This window comes from Balaenoptera ricei, chromosome X (genome assembly GCF_028023285.1).
Source record: "Balaenoptera ricei isolate mBalRic1 chromosome X, mBalRic1.hap2, whole genome shotgun sequence".
Classification (NCBI taxonomy): domain Eukaryota; kingdom Metazoa; phylum Chordata; class Mammalia; order Artiodactyla; family Balaenopteridae; genus Balaenoptera; species Balaenoptera ricei.
Window position 1 is genome coordinate 530403 of NC_082660.1, and position 16134 is coordinate 546536.

The 16134-nt window shown below is 59.2% G+C and overlaps 1 protein-coding gene across 2 annotated transcripts; it reads left to right on the forward strand.

The window, feature by feature from the left end:
- The first annotated feature begins 3655 nt into the window (after nt 1–3655).
- On the forward strand, nt 3656–13448 carry SHOX (SHOX homeobox). 2 transcript variants are annotated; one of them, XM_059911108.1, is made up of 5 exons: nt 3656–3935; nt 7397–7605; nt 11486–11543; nt 11644–11735; nt 13170–13448. In XM_059911108.1, the coding sequence occupies exons 1-5, from the start codon at nt 3656–3658 to the stop codon at nt 13446–13448; spliced, it is 918 nt and encodes a 305-aa protein (XP_059767091.1). The 2 variants fall into 2 exon arrangements, with proteins under 2 accessions (XP_059767091.1, XP_059767092.1); XM_059911109.1 differs by having other exon boundaries at nt 11644–11732; nt 13203–13448.
- Nucleotides 13449–16134: the final 2686 nt, after the last annotated feature.

Below are 16134 nucleotides of genomic sequence, written 5' to 3' on the forward strand. Positions count from 1 at the left end.
ATAGACCTGATGGTGCGGGCGCGGGTAGGAGCGAGTCAGGCATGCAGGACTCAGGCGGCTCGTGTCCGCTCCGGTTTCTGGGCAGCGGGGTGCGAGGTGAAGCCCAGCCGCCGCCGTGGATCAATGAGCCAGGCGAGCTCCGCGGTGTGTGCAGAGCTTCTGGTGAAATCCACGGTGGAACTTCCGTGTTCTTCCAGAGACCAGATCCCCCTTTTTTGCTCCCCAGCCCAATCCAGGACTTCTTTCTTTTTTGTTGTTTTGTTTTGTTTTAAAGGAAGGAGCTATGCTTTTGTTTCTGTCCACAAACTTTCATGAAGCCGCTGCCTCTTTAAGAGTTGGCAGAATGCATTTGAGATGTTAAAGCATCTACGTTCTCCCAAGACAAGTTGAGATTTTAAAATGTTGTCCTCACCTCTCATCTTGGGATGAGGGATCCTCTCTGGGGGAAGCAGCTACAGAAACTCAAAACAAGAGCCCCTTATGCCTGGGAGAGTCTGAGCTCTGCGTTCCCCCGCCCCTCGCCTGCCTTCACCCCAGCGGAAATGTAAATGTAACATTTCATAAACTGTACCCACCCTGCGGCCTTGGGCACCGGCTTGAATTAGCAAAAATATGTGGTTGAAAATGTCCTCGCCCAGGCTAAAATATGAAGAATAACGGCTGATTCTGGGCGTTGCTGCCTCAGAAGGTTAAGGAGCCTTGTGGGCCCCTGGCCGGGGGGGCCGGGAGTGGGGGGTGTTCAGGGGATTTCCGCTCCACCGTCCCCAAAAGTTAGAGGAAGAGGCCATCACTTTGCTCATCGAGAGAAAGTGTGATTTTGTAAAAAGGGGATTCCTTCCTAACCAACAACTCTTAGAAAAGGCACGGCCTCATTCTTCTTAGGGTGGGTTGTTTCGAAACCATTCGTCTGCACTGGGAATCAAAGTTGGGGCTGCTGTGGATGGGGGTGGCTTTAATTCTCTCTCAGGCTTGAGGGTGTCGAACATCCAGAGTCCCCAGCTGGTGTCCCTTGGGGAGATCCCTGGAGGCCGCCAGACCCTGGTCCCAGCAATATTCTCTCCTGGATAGGGTCCAAGGTCTGAGGTCCAAGGCGGGTAGCCCTGCTTGGGGGCCTGGGGCCTCTCACCCCTGTTCCCTGCGAAGGAACCTCAGGCCATGTAAGGGCCAGGCCCTATGTGACCCCCCCCCCCCCCAGGGAAGGCTGGGTCGCTGAGATTGTAGGGGAGGGCCAGGGAGGGGTGGGCAGGCTGCAGGTGGGGGGGTTCACCACTAGGTCCCTGGGGACTTGGCCTCTTCACCTGAAGCTGGAGGAGTGGCAAGATGGCAGGAGGTGAGGAGAGGAAAAGTTACCCTACCTCTGTGGACCCCAGAAAGCTGCTCGGGCCCAGAGCCCTCTCCCCCCAGATCTGTTGCTAATGCCCCCTTCTCTCCCCCCTCCCCTCCTGTGGATCTACTGTTTCTTGCAAAGAAAACGTTCACTTCTGGGCGCGGGGTGGGGGGGGGTGGTCCCTAGACTGGGTAGGGCTGGAAGAGGCGCCCCAAGGAGTGAACGACGGCGTGGGGGGGGCCCTGGCAAGGACTACGAGCTCCTGGGCCGCCCCGCGCCCCGCGCCCCGCGCGCCCTGCGCTACCCGGCTCCGGGAGCGGCCCTCAGCGTTTCCCCCGCAGACCCGCAAGGCGGCTGCGTGCATAATGCATGAGGGGCTATTTGTAATTCTGTGTGATATCTGCGCGCCTTCGCTTTGATTAGAAGGCCGCGGTGACAAAGACCTGTTTGTCAAGTTGCGAGCGCTTCTTCGCCTTTCGCTTTTGAAGTCCAGGGGAGGCAGCGGCCCCCAAATCCCCCAGCTCCGTCCGCTGTATGCGGGGCAGAGCAGCCGGGGCCGCGCGGAGAAGCACGGGCGCAGCGCTCCCGGAGGATGGATGGAGGGCGGCGAGGAGAGGAGAAAACACCGGGAGAGAGATGGAGGGAGCAAGGGAAGGCGAGAAGGAAGGAAGGAAGGAGAGGGAGTGAGAAAGGACGGGGAGAAGGAAGAGGTGGTCTGTTTGCACTCCCGTCCCCCCTCTTTCCCCGCCTCTCTGGCTTCCCACCCCCTCCCCCTGGATCAAGGCACCCCCGTGTGAACCCGACCCTGGCCCCGGGGATTCGGGAGAAATCGTTCACTTTCCTTCCCGCTGAAGGAAACTACTGTCCGGCTCCGGACGCTGGACCGAACACTGGGAACCGCCGAGCGCGGCCCCGATCCTGGGTTCTGAGTAACCGGCGCTTCGGAGGAGGAACTGACTTCAGAAAATGCAAAACGAACTCCTCCAAAACCCCTAACCCTCCCCTCCACCCCCGTACCCCTCGCCGGAAGCCTTGTCCCAACTCCAGCGGGGCGGGGGCAGCAGGTGGAAGGGGAGACGAGGGGGAGATTGCAGGAAAAAAAAGGGGAGAACAGAAAAGTCACTTTATTTGCAGACGGCATTTTGCAGATAAGAGGACTTCTTCAGCTGCCGGGATTGCCGAATGAATTTCGTATTGCAGGTGAGAAAAAGTGGCTCCTTTTAGGCACATTATAAAGTTCCGAGGGAGTCAGGATCTGCTCAGGAGCACTGTGGCACAATTAAAAATACATATATCCCCCCCCCCCCCAATAAATCTCCCAGACACCGGGCTGACATCACGGCTCTAAGGAAGGCTGCGTCGGTCCGGCCGGGCGGGATCTGACGCGCGCCCCACGGACCGCTGTGTACGAACCAGTTCTCCCAGAGACCCTCCGGCTTCTCCGCGTCTGGACCAGCGCGCTCCGGGCGCTCGTGGCCCGCAGCGTCCGTGTCCCCGGCCCCTCCGAGGTCTGCGAGCGGCTTTGCAACAACGGCGCCGAGGCGCGGGCGCCCACGTTCGGCTAGACCTGGACCCTTCCTCTCACTTTCGGGGTCCTAGAGCTGCTCCCCCCACAGCAGGCCGCGCGCACCCGCGCCACCCGCTCGCTCCGCGGGCCTCGCCGGCGGGTCCAGCCCGCAGTCCCACCGCATCTCCAACTTGGGACTCATTCCCGTCTGTGATGGCGCGTCCCCGCCGCCCGGGTCCCCTCGCCGGAGTCCCCGCACGACCACGCCCGGACACGTCCTGCGACGACACCATTCGGGGCGCGAGGCTGCGCTCCTCCCGGGGCCGGCAGGCAAGGGCGTCGTCACGAGCCCTAAACTCCTCCTCGAGGCTCGTTTCCGCCAGCCGCGGAGAGAATGCGGATACCTGTTCGGGGAGCTGGCGCCTGCGCCCGCGCGCGCTCTCTCTCTCTCTCTCTCTCTCTCTCTCTCTCTGCCTTCAAAAACTGGATCTTTACCTCTCCACACCAAGGTGCACAGACGCCAAACAGTGATGAAATGCAAAGAAAGCCAATTGCCGGACTGGAGGTGGGGGAGAGAGAGCGTCTCTGCGTGCGCCCGCCGCCGAGCCGGCAGCTGTAATTGCTGCAGACAGGGAGCGTTGGGGGTTGGGCGGAGGTAGCCGTGTATAAATAGTGAGATCTCAAATTGAAAGGCATAAATAACAGCAGGAGAGATCTACCCTCGCGCGGACAGTCGTCTCCGCGCGGGAGGCGTGCGGACCACAGCCCGGCTCCCAGCCAGCCCCGCCGAGCCCCGCGGACCCCCGCAGCCCCCGGCCACCATGGAGGAGCTCACGGCTTTTGTATCCAAATCTTTTGACCAGAAGAGCAAAGAGAGCAGCGGCGGCGGCGGCGGCGGCGGCGGCGGCAAGAAGGACTCGATCACTTACAGGGAAGTTTTGGAGAGCGGACTGGCGCGCTCCCGGGAGCTGGGGGTCTCGGAATCCAACCTCCAGGACATAACGGAGGGCAGCGGCCACTGTCCGGTGCATCTCTTTAAGGACCACGCGGACCACGACAAGGACAAACTGAAAGAGTTCGGTTCGGGGAGGGCTGCCGAAGGTAAGCTCTCCGGACGCCAGCCCCGGGCCCCTCCCGGGGACGGCGTCTCCTCGCCACCGAGCCTGGCCGCCTGCCCCTCGCTCCGCGCGCGCACAGGCCCCGGGGGCCGCGGTTCGCTCTCCGTTCGACCCCGAACGCTGAATGTGCAGGCACGGCTCGGACGCAAAGGCCCCGGCAATCCATCGCCAGCCTTTTTCGTTAAGAAAGAAACCAAACGGGGGAGGGGAGGATTCGGCTGGAGAAGCGAGGAAGCAGGGAAGGAGAGAGGCAGAGGCGCCGAGGGTGGGCAGCGGCTGGGGCCGCGCGCTGCCGGAGCATCGCTTCCCTGGGCGTTGGCACCGGGCAGCGGGAACTTTCCCGCGCTGGGGGGGGAATCCGGGTGTATGGGCTTGTAAACCCAGGTCGGCTGGAGGGCTGCTGGCTGCTTGCCTGTCTGCCGGCCGGTCTGTCTTACCTCCGCCTCCACGCCCCCAGAGAGATCCACACACGTCTCTCCAAGTGCCCATCGCCTGCCGGCTTCCCGAGCTCGAAATGGGCCGCGTTGAGGGCTGCGCTGGCCGGCAGTCGGGGAGGCAACGCGCTCCGTCGCCTCTTCGCCCTCCTGCGCCTTTCCGCGTGGTTTCCTCTCAGGGAAAACTTTCCCCTTGAACCTTGGGGCTGGATCTTGGCTGACGCGGGCCTGTAGATTAAAACCAGCCGCGTGCCCGCAGGTGGTCAGGGTCTACAAGGGGCAGAAGGGCCCGGGGAGGCTCGTGGCCCCGCGCACGCGGCCGCCCTACCCCAGGCTGTCAGGGCGCAGCTGGCCCTGCTGCAGGCCGGCTGCCTCCTGGGCGTCCTTCCGGCTGCTTTCCCCCCCGAAATCTCCGCGGCGTTTTGCGCTGTTGTTGAACGCGGGGAGTGGGAAAAAACATGTTTACAAGGGTTCTCCCAGCTGGACAGCGGTGGTCCCAACCCGGGGGAATCTCTGTACAAACAGGGCAACCAGCAGCTATAAATCGGAGGAATAAAATTGGCTCGATTTCTCAGGGGGCAGCGTTTGGAAGTATATGGAGGTCTATTTCTCACTACAAAGCGAGGAAATACAGAAGCTTGCCATGTGGTTCCCGGGTCCTGTTTCATTCTCTGTCCGTGTTGAGACGGGTCACGAACAGAGAGTGGGGACCCCATGCCTCCTGCTCTTGTGGCCCTTGCACTTTGGTGGCAGAGTCCAGGTGTGCTGACCTTGAAGCCCAGTGGATGACCCAGACAGCTTTCGGAGACCTTGACCTTGTGGAAGCAGGAAGCTGGCAGAGGCTTAGGAATAAGCCCCTGGCTTCTGAGAGCCCAGGCAGCCTGAGCCTGGCCTGCCATATCTCGGGGCTCACCCCTTGGCGAGGCCTCACGCACCTGGCTTTATGATTCCTACAAAGAGAGTTTGCTCTGATAGAGACTCGGCTGTCTGTCTGTGCACTTGTCAGGGCCGACATTTAATTGACAGCACCCGGCAGGCGGCTAACCTCCCGGGCTCCTGACGGCTTCCCCCATCCGCCTTAGAGGCTGAGTCCCCTCTTCTGTCTGTCTCCTCTCAGCCTGGACAGCCAAGGCAGGGGGACCCTGCAAAAAGGCCCGTGGAAGGAGAGCAGAGTACAATCGAGGCCTTTTTCGAAGGAGAGAGGAAATACGACAAGGCTAGAAGTACAGGCGGCAGGAAGGGGTGAGGAAAACCCCAGCTGCACCTTCTCCCTTTTGCCTGGGCGTGCAGACCCCTGGCAGGGCTGAGCCCCAGGCCGAATTTGCAGGACGGGAGCAAAACGGAGAGGTGGGAGCTGCTTGGGCTTCGGAGAAACCCAGAGGTCTTTTGGGCGCCGGAGCAGCGGATCCCGCTGAGCCGGGCACGGCAGCCTGTGGATTCGGCACGGCCTGCCATGGGTTCTGGAGGACTCTGAAGGCCAGCTCCTCATCTGGGGTCGATCCCTGGGGTTCAGACTTAAGAGACCTGAAGGAGCAAGCAGAGTTGGGGCCGCCTCCGGGAAAGGATTTCCCGTTGGGGAGAAATAAGGTGTTCTTGGAAATGCATCCCTTTCAGGAGGTGAGAGAGGCTTTAAGATCCGCGGTGAGACTGAGTGTCCAGTGGTCAGAAGCCTTGAGGAGAGGCTTTTAGGCAGACTCAGGACTTGGGCTCTGGTGTCCAGCTCAGAGACCCCGGTGGGGGTGGGGGGTGGGAACTGGGTGCCCGGATCTTTCCCTGGTCCCGCAGAGGATCTGGGTCTTCGCCCTTCGCCAAGTTTCTGGGCTTACTGCTAAGAGGCTTCTCAGAACGGGTGGAACCCCAGACTCCTTGTTTAGAGCGTCCTGAAAGCCGTCCTCTTCTCCTTGACCCAGAGGGGACATCTAATGAGGGCATGGGGGTCCTCTTTGCCTGCACCCAGCAGGCCCTATGATCGGAGAAAAAGCACAAGAAAACGCAAGGGGTGCTGAAATGAAGCTTCCACCAACTGTGCAACCGGGGGCCAACTTTTATTTTAAATCCCTGAGCTTGATGAGGGGCTGCATTTCCTAGCGGTGGGAAGGAGAGGTGTCTGGGTTAGAATCTCCTAAATCCTGAGCTGTCTGCCTGATACCCTGCCCGCTCCCCCAGCAAATATAGCTGCTCTCATAATGTTTGGACCTAACAAAGTGTCACTCTTGGCGTCCTGATGGGGAGTGAGAATGTGTGTCCAAGAGACAGAGGGACAAAACCGGAAGTCAAGGGACCGTGCTCTCGGGTGCAACCCAAGCGCCTCGGGGTGCCGGCCTTAAGATACGGCTGCGCTTTCTTGGTCAGAAAGAGGTGAGCTCGGGCGAGCGCCCGCCTCCACGGCGTCCTGAGGGAGGCTCTGGCCCGGCTGGCGGCTGGCACGGCCCCGGTCCTGCTGCGCTGCAGGCGGGAGCGGCGGCTCTCGGGGGGCCTGGACCCCAGCCTGGCCCGGGCTCTCCCTGCGCTCTTTGCGGGCGCCCCGCCAGGCACCCGACACTTGGGCGATTCTGCCTAAGCTTCTTTGACTTAATAATATTTAACACTCCATTCCCCTTCAAAAAAAAAAAAAAAGAGAGAGAGAGAGAGGAGGTTAGGCTATGTCAATATGTCAACAGAGGCGAAGTGGATAATTGAGGAAACTATTCAGAGATTAGGCCAAGAAACACCGCGGCGCCGGGGCTCGGGTTATTACAAAAGAGCGCGGCTTGCCCTGGAGTTTGCTTTATCGACTTGACGCCGCTTTGCGTCAGGGCGCGTTTGCCACCGAGGCCCCTCCACCGCGAGCACACACAGGCTTTCACCACGTCGCGCCCAAGCGTCCCCGCGCGGGGCCCTGTCCCTGGCGCGCAGGATGCGCGGGCCGGGCCGGGGGAGGCGGGGGCCGGCGGAGGGGCTCGTGGCGGCCGGGGACGCGGGGACGCCGGGGCTGGGGGCGCTCAGCGCTGTGCCCTCGGCCCGCCCGCAGGCATTTACGATTGCAAGGAGAAGCGCGAGGACGTGAAGTCGGAGGACGAGGACGGACAGACGAAGCTGAAGCAGCGGCGCAGCCGCACCAACTTCACGCTGGAGCAGCTCAACGAGCTGGAGCGGCTCTTCGACGAGACTCACTACCCCGACGCCTTCATGCGGGAGGAGCTCAGCCAGCGCCTGGGGCTCTCCGAGGCGCGCGTGCAGGTGAGAGCGCGGGCCCGGCCCCGGCGCCCGCTCCCCGGGCGGGCCCGGAACGCGCCCCCTTCGGCCAGGCCGCCGGGCCCTTCCGGGAGCGCGGGGACCCTGGGTCGGGGTGGGGAGCTGGAGCCGGGCTTTCGGAGGCGCCCCGGGGCCTCGCGGGTCAGGGCTCCTGCGCCCGGCCTAGCTGGCTCGCCCTGCGCCTCCAGCTCATCGGGGATGTTGTTCTCTTCTTCCCACTGGTTCGCCTCTCCTCCCCCCCAGTCCCCCCCCCCCCCACACCTCGCCGTCGCCAAAGTCTTACCCGCTCCTCTGCAGCCCCCTCCCTCCGCTGCAGGGAACAGAGGTGGGAAGAGGAGGCGCGTGGGCGTCTTGAGGATTGCGACTCCGGCCCGCGCGGTGCCGGATTAGCCCGGGCGCGGGGGCGGGGACCGGACGCCTGCGGTCGTGGTGCCCCATCTGGCGAGCCGCCGTCGGCGGGGGCCGTGGGTGTTCGCCGCACGTGCGCGCGGGGGTGGGGGGCGGGGGAGGCGCTCCTGGTTCGCTTTGCTCGGGCTTTGTAAACGTTTGCGTTAAATGCATTCATTTATTTACTGGAGGGTGGGGAGCAAAGATTCGCTTCCAGATCGCCTCCTCCGGGTACCGCAGACTCGCCCCCTCCCCGCCCCCCGTCCCCGCCACCGGGAGGTCGGGCCTGCATGTTCTGTTGGGCTTTCCGTCGGTTTTGACGGTTCTGGGCAGGACAGCAGCGCCGGGGAGAGAAGGAAAAGAGGTCAGGGTCCCTGGGCTCTGGGGACCGGTTATTTACATAAATGGAATTAATACTGCCAATGGGGGGAGGGAACCATGTTAAAGCCAGGGCTTTGAAAGAACGGGTTTCTTATTGGTATAGGGTCAGCATTTCAAACACAACTTCACCCGGATTGTATTGAAGAAACGAAAACACAGAAAGCGTTTATAGAGAGTGTTTTACAAAAATCTTTAATTTGTACAAAAAAAAAAAGGGGGGGGGGTGTTTGCACCCTCATGCCTTCCATCTTTCCCCGTCGGTGAGGTGAAAAGGGCTGCTTAAGGTGAAATGCAACAGTCCCCGAGTCTGTCCAGAATTCCGTGCAGCCGCAGGGGTTCCCAGGACCATTCCGCATCGCTGGGACCACGGGCGGAGTAGCTCTGGGGACCTTCTCCCCAGACGAATCTGTCCGGGCATCTGTGGCCTCGGCAAGGGGTGGGGGAGGGCGGGGGAGACTGGCCACCTTTCTCTGGAAAGATGGATGGGGCTGCACCATATAAATTAATGAAAAGATTAAACTTTTGCTGAAGGGGACATCAACTTTTATGTCATTTCACAGCCTTTCTGCCTGAGATCTGTAATATCTCCCAGGCCTTGATGTACTGTTTCTATAAAAATAAATTACTTGTAATTTAATTCCACACTATTTCTTTCAGTAGTCTATTACTGAATAGCGCCTTAGCAGGAGAGGCCGAGTTGGCAGAAAATTGGTTCTTGGTTGGCTGCAGATCTTGAGAAAAGCCCTAAAATAAAGCGGGGAGGGTGGTAGTAGAAAACGAAAGCCTATCGATCCAGAGGTGAATTAAACTTTAACAGTTGTAAATAATAATAAAAATAAACATGGGAAGAGAAAAAAGAAATAATTTCCTATTGGCCACAGGGAAAAGAATCGTATAATAAAGAGAAGGCAGAAAGTGCTCATAAAAACCAATTAGTTAAGACACGTACCCCGCTGTGCAGAAGTGGGGGGATGTTGGGGAGACACCAAAAGGAAGAGACGAAAATGCACTATATTTTAATCCTGTCTGTGACCTGTTTGGTAATCCTTTTCGGTACAGCCTGTCCTGTGTTGTTAGAGGATAGAGTTTCAATTTAGAGTGGAAATTTGCTGTAAATAAATTGAGGATCCTTTGGAAGCTGGTCCTTATTAACCTTTTATTTTTAGTGTTGTACTGGAAACTCATATCACCCAGCTGTCAGGGTTATAATCGAAAGTTATGAGACCATGGTGAGGAGCGGCGGTAATTTAATTACAACAAATATCTTTGGGTTTATGGCGCAGAGCTAAATTAAATGTCATTATTCACTGTCTGTAATGGAAATCAAAAGGAAATCAGATTACAGCATTTGTGAGAGAAATCAGTGACTGGTCCTTAATGAAGAAATAACTGTCTAAACCACTGTACTGTGCTTTACTTAGCATATTCAGGACTAATTGGAATTGATCGTGAATCACCCCAAGACTGATTTATTATCGCCAAACGCAGCAGCTAATTCATCACTTTTATTCTCCATAATCTTTTTTTTTTTTTTTTCTTTCCCCCGCTGAAGGTAAAGTGAGCTTGCTTTCTAGATTTAAATAGGATTCTGTTTTTGAAAAACGCCCTTCTAGGGGGAGCAGAATTTGCGCGTCTGGCTCTGCTCTCCTGAGGACGGGTACCGGACCCCAAGGAGAAAGAGGCACCCAGGAAGGGTCCGAAAGGGAAAGGAGTCCCGTCCCAGCCGGATGGGGTGGGCGGGAGAGTCGCGGCGGGATGTGGGAGAAGGAAAGTGAGTGCAGGCTTTGGAAATGGAGTAAAGATTTGTGAAATCTCAGCATGCAAGGGACACTTTTTGTTTTGGAAATACTTTTCGGGGGAACAACACCGAAGTTTGCCAGGTTCCCTAGAGCCTGGCGGGGTGAGGTTTCCAACGTTGTGGGAAGCCAATTCCAACAGGCGGGCCCATGGCTCAGCCTTGGATAGAAAACTGCCCCTGAAGAGGCTGGGATGGAAAAGTTCAGCTTTTCCTAGGCTCCCGGGTGCTTGCAGCCTCTGCGGGAGCTGAGGTTTCCGGGCCGGGTGGGAGTAGGGAGTGGCCCCAGGCCCTGGGCTTGGAACAGCGCAGGGTCCCCGAGCTACCCAGGCGTAGTGTAGCGTGGCCGAGGGGAAGGCTTTCTTTGTGCTAATTATCCTGCACGGTCAGTAACTGCCATCGTGGCAGCAGGGTGAGTGAGTGTGAAGGGAAAGTTTTGGAGAAAGCCAGGTAGGAAAAATCAAGTGCCTAAGGACACAGAGGGAGGGGACTCCAGATTCCATGAGCGACAGACCAAGGGCCAGGACCAGGGCTGTTTGGAGGAGCGGGGAGGATGAGAATGGGGAGCGCTGGAGGGGGCATTTCGGGGATGCCAGGCCTGGGAAGCTAGCCGGGCTGGGCAGGGTGCCAACACCTTTCCCTCCCTGCCTCATCTCTCGATAGGGCGCCGCAGGAATGAGATGTCCTTAGGGAGGCCAAGTGCCTGCAGTGTAGAGCCTGCGTTTTTGGGGTGCATCTGGTTTTTAGGGATCAAGGACGTTCATGACTCTGTAATATTAACTGGGATCCCCCAGGCTTCCAAGGAGGGCGTGGAGGTCATGGAAGTTTCTAGACTCAGGGTGTCTGAGCATTGATTGGGGAGGGGGCTGGATTTGGAGATGTGTATCCACCTGTGCGGCCCCCCCATTCCTGGTGGGTGTGTGGGGGGCTAAGGTGGAACGTCGGGGTGGAAGGTCAGGTTGGACCAGTGCGTGGCAGGGTGGAGGGGGGAATGTCCACACAGAACGATGGAAAGTTCTCCGCGCCATACGAGGACCCACTTCCTCACTGTCAATGTTTGGATGCTGACACTCTGCTCTTACTTACGTGAGGACTGTTCCCACCTCCAGGTAGCCAGTTACGCGGGGCTGGGGTGGGAGGGGGCGGGGATGAAGGCCGGAGGGGCGGCAGGCAGGCAGCCTTCCGGGGACGGGAACCCCAAGCGCCGTGCGCGCTGTCCGGCGTGTCAGGAAAGAAGGCCTCGCTGACGCTCGCCAAAGCCTGCCCGGCTCAGGGGGTGCACGTCTGTCCGCTCATTCCCAGGTTTGGTTCCAGAACCGGAGAGCCAAGTGCCGCAAGCAGGAGAACCAGATGCATAAAGGTGGGTGCGAGGGGCCGGGCGTGGAGGCAGGGGCGGTGGGGAGACCCGCCAGGCGCTGGGAGCAGCGCGCGGGGTTCACGCCTCCTGTGTTTCCTCGCAGGCGTTATCCTGGGTACCGCCAGTCACCTGGACGCCTGCAGGGTGGCACCCTACGTGAACATGGGCGCCCTGAGGATGCCTTTCCAACAGGTAGCTCGTTTTTGTTTTGTTTTTTTTTTTCTTCCGAACAGAACGGAGAGGGGGCCGTCGCCGCCCCGGCTCCTCCCGCCCCCGCCGAAGAAAAGAGGCCGCTTTCACAAGGGGGACATTTATAAACCCATTGGCACGTATTAACACCACGCTGAGAATCTCCAAGAGTTACCTTTGGGGGGACTAGGAGAGAAACCCAAACACAGTTTTACAAAAAGTCGGAGGGGAAAAAATCCCCACCCACCCGGGAACCACCCACTCGCTCGCCGCCTGTGGGAGGGCGGGGTTTGCTGCCGCTTGGGCAGGAGGACCCGTGTCTACACCCAGCCGCCGGCTTCAGCTTGCCCAGGGCCTCGCTGGGGGAGTCAGTGCCCCTCCTGGACCTGGGCCTCGACGCCCCCTCCCCACCCTCGCACCTCACAGTGGGGGCGTCCCGCCCAGCTCCTCGCAGAGCAGGGAGGGTCCAGGGCGCTGGGTGCGCTGCGCGGAGGAGGGGGCGGCCAGGGGGTCGGAAGACCGCCTCGGAGATCAGGTGCCCCAAAGTTCTCGCCCCTGCTCTGGACCAGCGTCGGGTGGGTGGAGGGAGCTGCGTGGCAGGAGGCGCCCGGCCCGCGGGGCTAGAGCGCAACGCCCACTCGCCTGCAGAGCTGGGCTGGGGATCCCAGCATGGGGGGTAGGAGTGCCCGCGCTGGTGGGTTGGCTGTGCCCTGGTCAGAGCGAAGGCGTGGCCTCCACGTGCAGCACTTTTGCTCCCACGGGCACGCCTGGGTTTGTAGCTGGACCCGGGTTTGCTGAGGGGCACGAGGTCCGGTGGGCCTGGCCCGGCCCGGAGGGTCAGCTACGTGTGACACCATGGAGATGGGGTGAGGGTGGGCTGTTGGCCGCGCGCCCTCAAAGTCACGGCGCCCAAGGCTGGGAGGGCGTCCAGGGCTGCCGTGCGCGGGGCAGAGGTCCGCGCCCTGTTCGCCTGGACCCGCACCTCCGCGGCTGGGCCCGTCGTCCACCCCTCAGCACCCCTTCCCCGGGGCAGGCTGGCCCCTCTGCATCACAGACACAGCTGCCCCGACGACGTGGGGTCAGCCATTAGGTCCTGCTGAAAGTAGGCGGTCGGAGCCTGCAGATTTGGCTGGACTCCGGGTCCCTGGGAAGGGGGGTGGTGGGGGAAGCCTGAGCCGAAGGCCGGACCCTGAGTCGGGGATGCGTCAAAGAATCAGCCGGGGGTCTGGGGAGGGGAGGTACCAGCTGTAGACGCTCGGATGCTGCAGCATCGGGGATCTGTGCCGACTCCCAGGCTCTGGTTCTGTCCAAAGCGGCCAGTGACCCGGTCGTGGCACCGGGTGTCCCGAGGACAGTGGGTGGTGGTCCCTGGGCCGGGGGAAGGGGCGATGGCTCCCCGGGAGAGGAGACGCCCTCGGGGCGGGAAAGCCCCCCCGGAAGTCGCGTCCTCACCGGGCGGTTCTGCCTTCGCAGGTCCAGGCACAGCTGCAGCTGGAAGGCGTGGCGCACGCCCACCCGCACCTGCACCCGCACCTGGCGGCGCACGCGCCCTACCTGATGTTCCCGCCGCCGCCCTTCGGGCTGCCCATCGCATCCCTGGCCGAGTCGGCCTCGGCCGCCGCCGTCGTGGCCGCCGCCGCCAAGAGCAGCAGCAAAAACTCCAGCATCGCCGACCTGCGGCTGAAGGCGCGCAAGCACGCCGAGGCCTTGGGGCTCTGACCCGCCGCCCGGCCCCCCAGCGCCTGCCCCGGCCCCGTCACCCCGTCCGCGCCGCGTCCCGCACTCGACCCCTCCGCGCCCCCCGACGGCCGCGCGGACGCCCCGGAGCGAGGGCGCAGCGCCTTCCCCGCCTGGGGCAACCCCGGGGCCCCCTGGCAGGCCTCGGGAGGGGGCGTCCCGGGACCGCAAGACCCCGTCAAAGCCTCGCAGAGACTGTGCGGAAGAGAGGGGAGGTGACCGTCAGACCACCCAAGTCAGCCGTCGACCACGCCGTCTGTGCGTCCTGGGACCCCGGGGCCGCGTGAAGCCCCGCGGCGCTGCGTCCTTCTCCGCTGCCGGCGTTCCCGCCCTGTGCATGCGGCCTCCTACACGCCTTTCCAAGATCTTAAGAGTCTGTCACACAGAAGGATCTGGGGCTGGTCTCCGCTGAAGATGCCAGTGCTTGGATGCCGACAGTTTTATTCACTGCCGTGAACTTAATCTCATCCGAGGAGCTGCAGGACCCGTGTGGATTTCGATATGGACTTCTGCATCCGAGGCAGGGGCCCCGTGCTCTCCTTGCGCGCCCGCCCCCCTCCCCTCCGCCTGAAAGGTAGCAATAACGAAACGCAATTGAAGACCTCGCCGACGTGGTGGTGGTCGTGGGGACCTCAGTGTTTCACGTTGTGACCTTGCTGACTCACCATCTTCATGCACACGTTTGGCCCCAGAGCACCAGATTCAGGATTCCTTGTGCCATAGGACAGGCAACTTTATAACTTTTCCCGTCTTTGATTCCCGAATTGACATTTTTGGCTGTTTCCCAGAATTCAGATGCAAAGGACTTGCACTGGGGACACAGGGGCACGTGGTTTGAAGGTATAATACTGATGCGGCATCCACGCTAGTGACATGCAATTAAGTGCAGTAAAGTGCAATATTGTAAATATTATAGATTTTAAAAAAAAATTAGCTGTGCACTCTTGACCCGTCAGCTTCGGACTTCGAAGGGCATTACCTCCCCCTGCATGCTGCGGGGCCAGTGCCAAAACGACCGGGGTGGGGAGTGCTTTGCATTCACGGAAGTGAAGTGTGTGGCTTGGGATGGAGCAGGATGGGGGGAGGGGCGCCAGGCTGGGAGGGCCGGGGCTGAGTTGTTTCTGGGAAAAGAAGAGCCTGGGGTGCCTCCTCCAGGCAGTGAGTTTTAAGATAATGTTTTCTAAGGGTAGCCAGTTCTAGCTTTTCTTTCATCCTTTTTTTTTTTTTTTTTTTTTTTCCTGTGCATTGGTCCCCTCTCCTCCCCCATCGTGTAAACACCAAATGGCGACTTGTCTGAACAGCTGGCACAGAATGGGGAAAGTCTCTTGACATGATATAACCAAAGCGTTCAGGGTCCCAAATCGTGCACCTGAGTTTAAGGCAATGTGCTTTGCATGTGCTGTGTGAACTTTGGGGGGCAGTGCACCCTTGCTGGGCTTGTCTACCTCGAAAATGAGCATCTCTGGGGTTTTGTGGGGTTTGTTTTGTTTTTTGTTTTTTTTTTTTTTTTTTGCCTTAGTGAACCCAGGCCTGCCCAGATGGAAGTGGCCATCTAGTTCTCCGAAGTCCAACGGTTCACTCTATTTCCAAAACAGCTTTTCTCCAGATTCGGTATTGCTGACTATTTTCCCTTACCCCTGATTTGGGTACATATCTCTAAGAAGAAAACAAATATTTTCCTTCCGTGTAAGGGAATACATTCTACCTTTGCACTGACCTGAAATGTAGATTCATTTGTATCATCTGAAACTCTTTGAATCAAAAGGCCCCTTCAACATTTTTTTTTCTAATTTTGAAATTTTTGCAAAGCTCTGAAATGATGGAGAGAGAGAAGAGGAAAACACAGTCAGTATTTTAAATTTATTTGCGACTCCACCTCCTCCCCCCCCCCCACCCCCCGCATGAATGGCATTATGGAATTTGCCTCATATGTGCAGTTCTGCTTCTAAACAGCTGTGAATTTTAAAAGGTCCCCTATATAAGCTGAAACTTTGCTTTAAATTTTTAAAAAATGCATTTCAGATCCACTTCGAATGAGCCGCTTTCATCCTGAAATTTAACGCTGGGCAAACATTGGAGGTGAGACGTATACATCCCTATTTTTTTTTTAAGGTTTACTTTCCATTTTGTCTAAACATAGCCCTGTGTCACCAACCCCTCCCCAAGAGAAGACTCGATCCAGGTGAGCAGAAAGGCATGAGATCTGCCCCTGGGAGAAGCTGAAGTTTTAAAGTAGAGCTGCCCGATGTCGGCCAGGGCTGGGAGGCTGGTAACCCCAAAGGCCTGCTGGATGGCGGTCACCTTGTCCCTGTTTCTGTTTGGCTGGATACGGAAGGTGAGCCAGGTGGATGAGCCCCCAGAACAGGACAGACTCTGAGCCGTGTGGGGCTCAGTGCCGTCAGGGTAGCTGGCGTGGCTTCTGTCCCTGGAACAAAGTCCAGGGGACGTACTGCAGGGTGTCCAGGGTGGAGGGCATCTCTCGGCCTCCTCTTTCTCCCGGAAATTCCACGACAGAAGCGAGCTGTCAGCCCGAGGTGTGGTCAGTTCTTCCCAGCCCGGATCTGTATCCGCTTTCTCTCTTTTCGGCCGTTGGGAGGGTGTGGGTTGGAGAGGATGCTTTGTGTGGGTCCTGGTCTCCCAGGGAGGGCATCTGGATTTCACTTTTCCC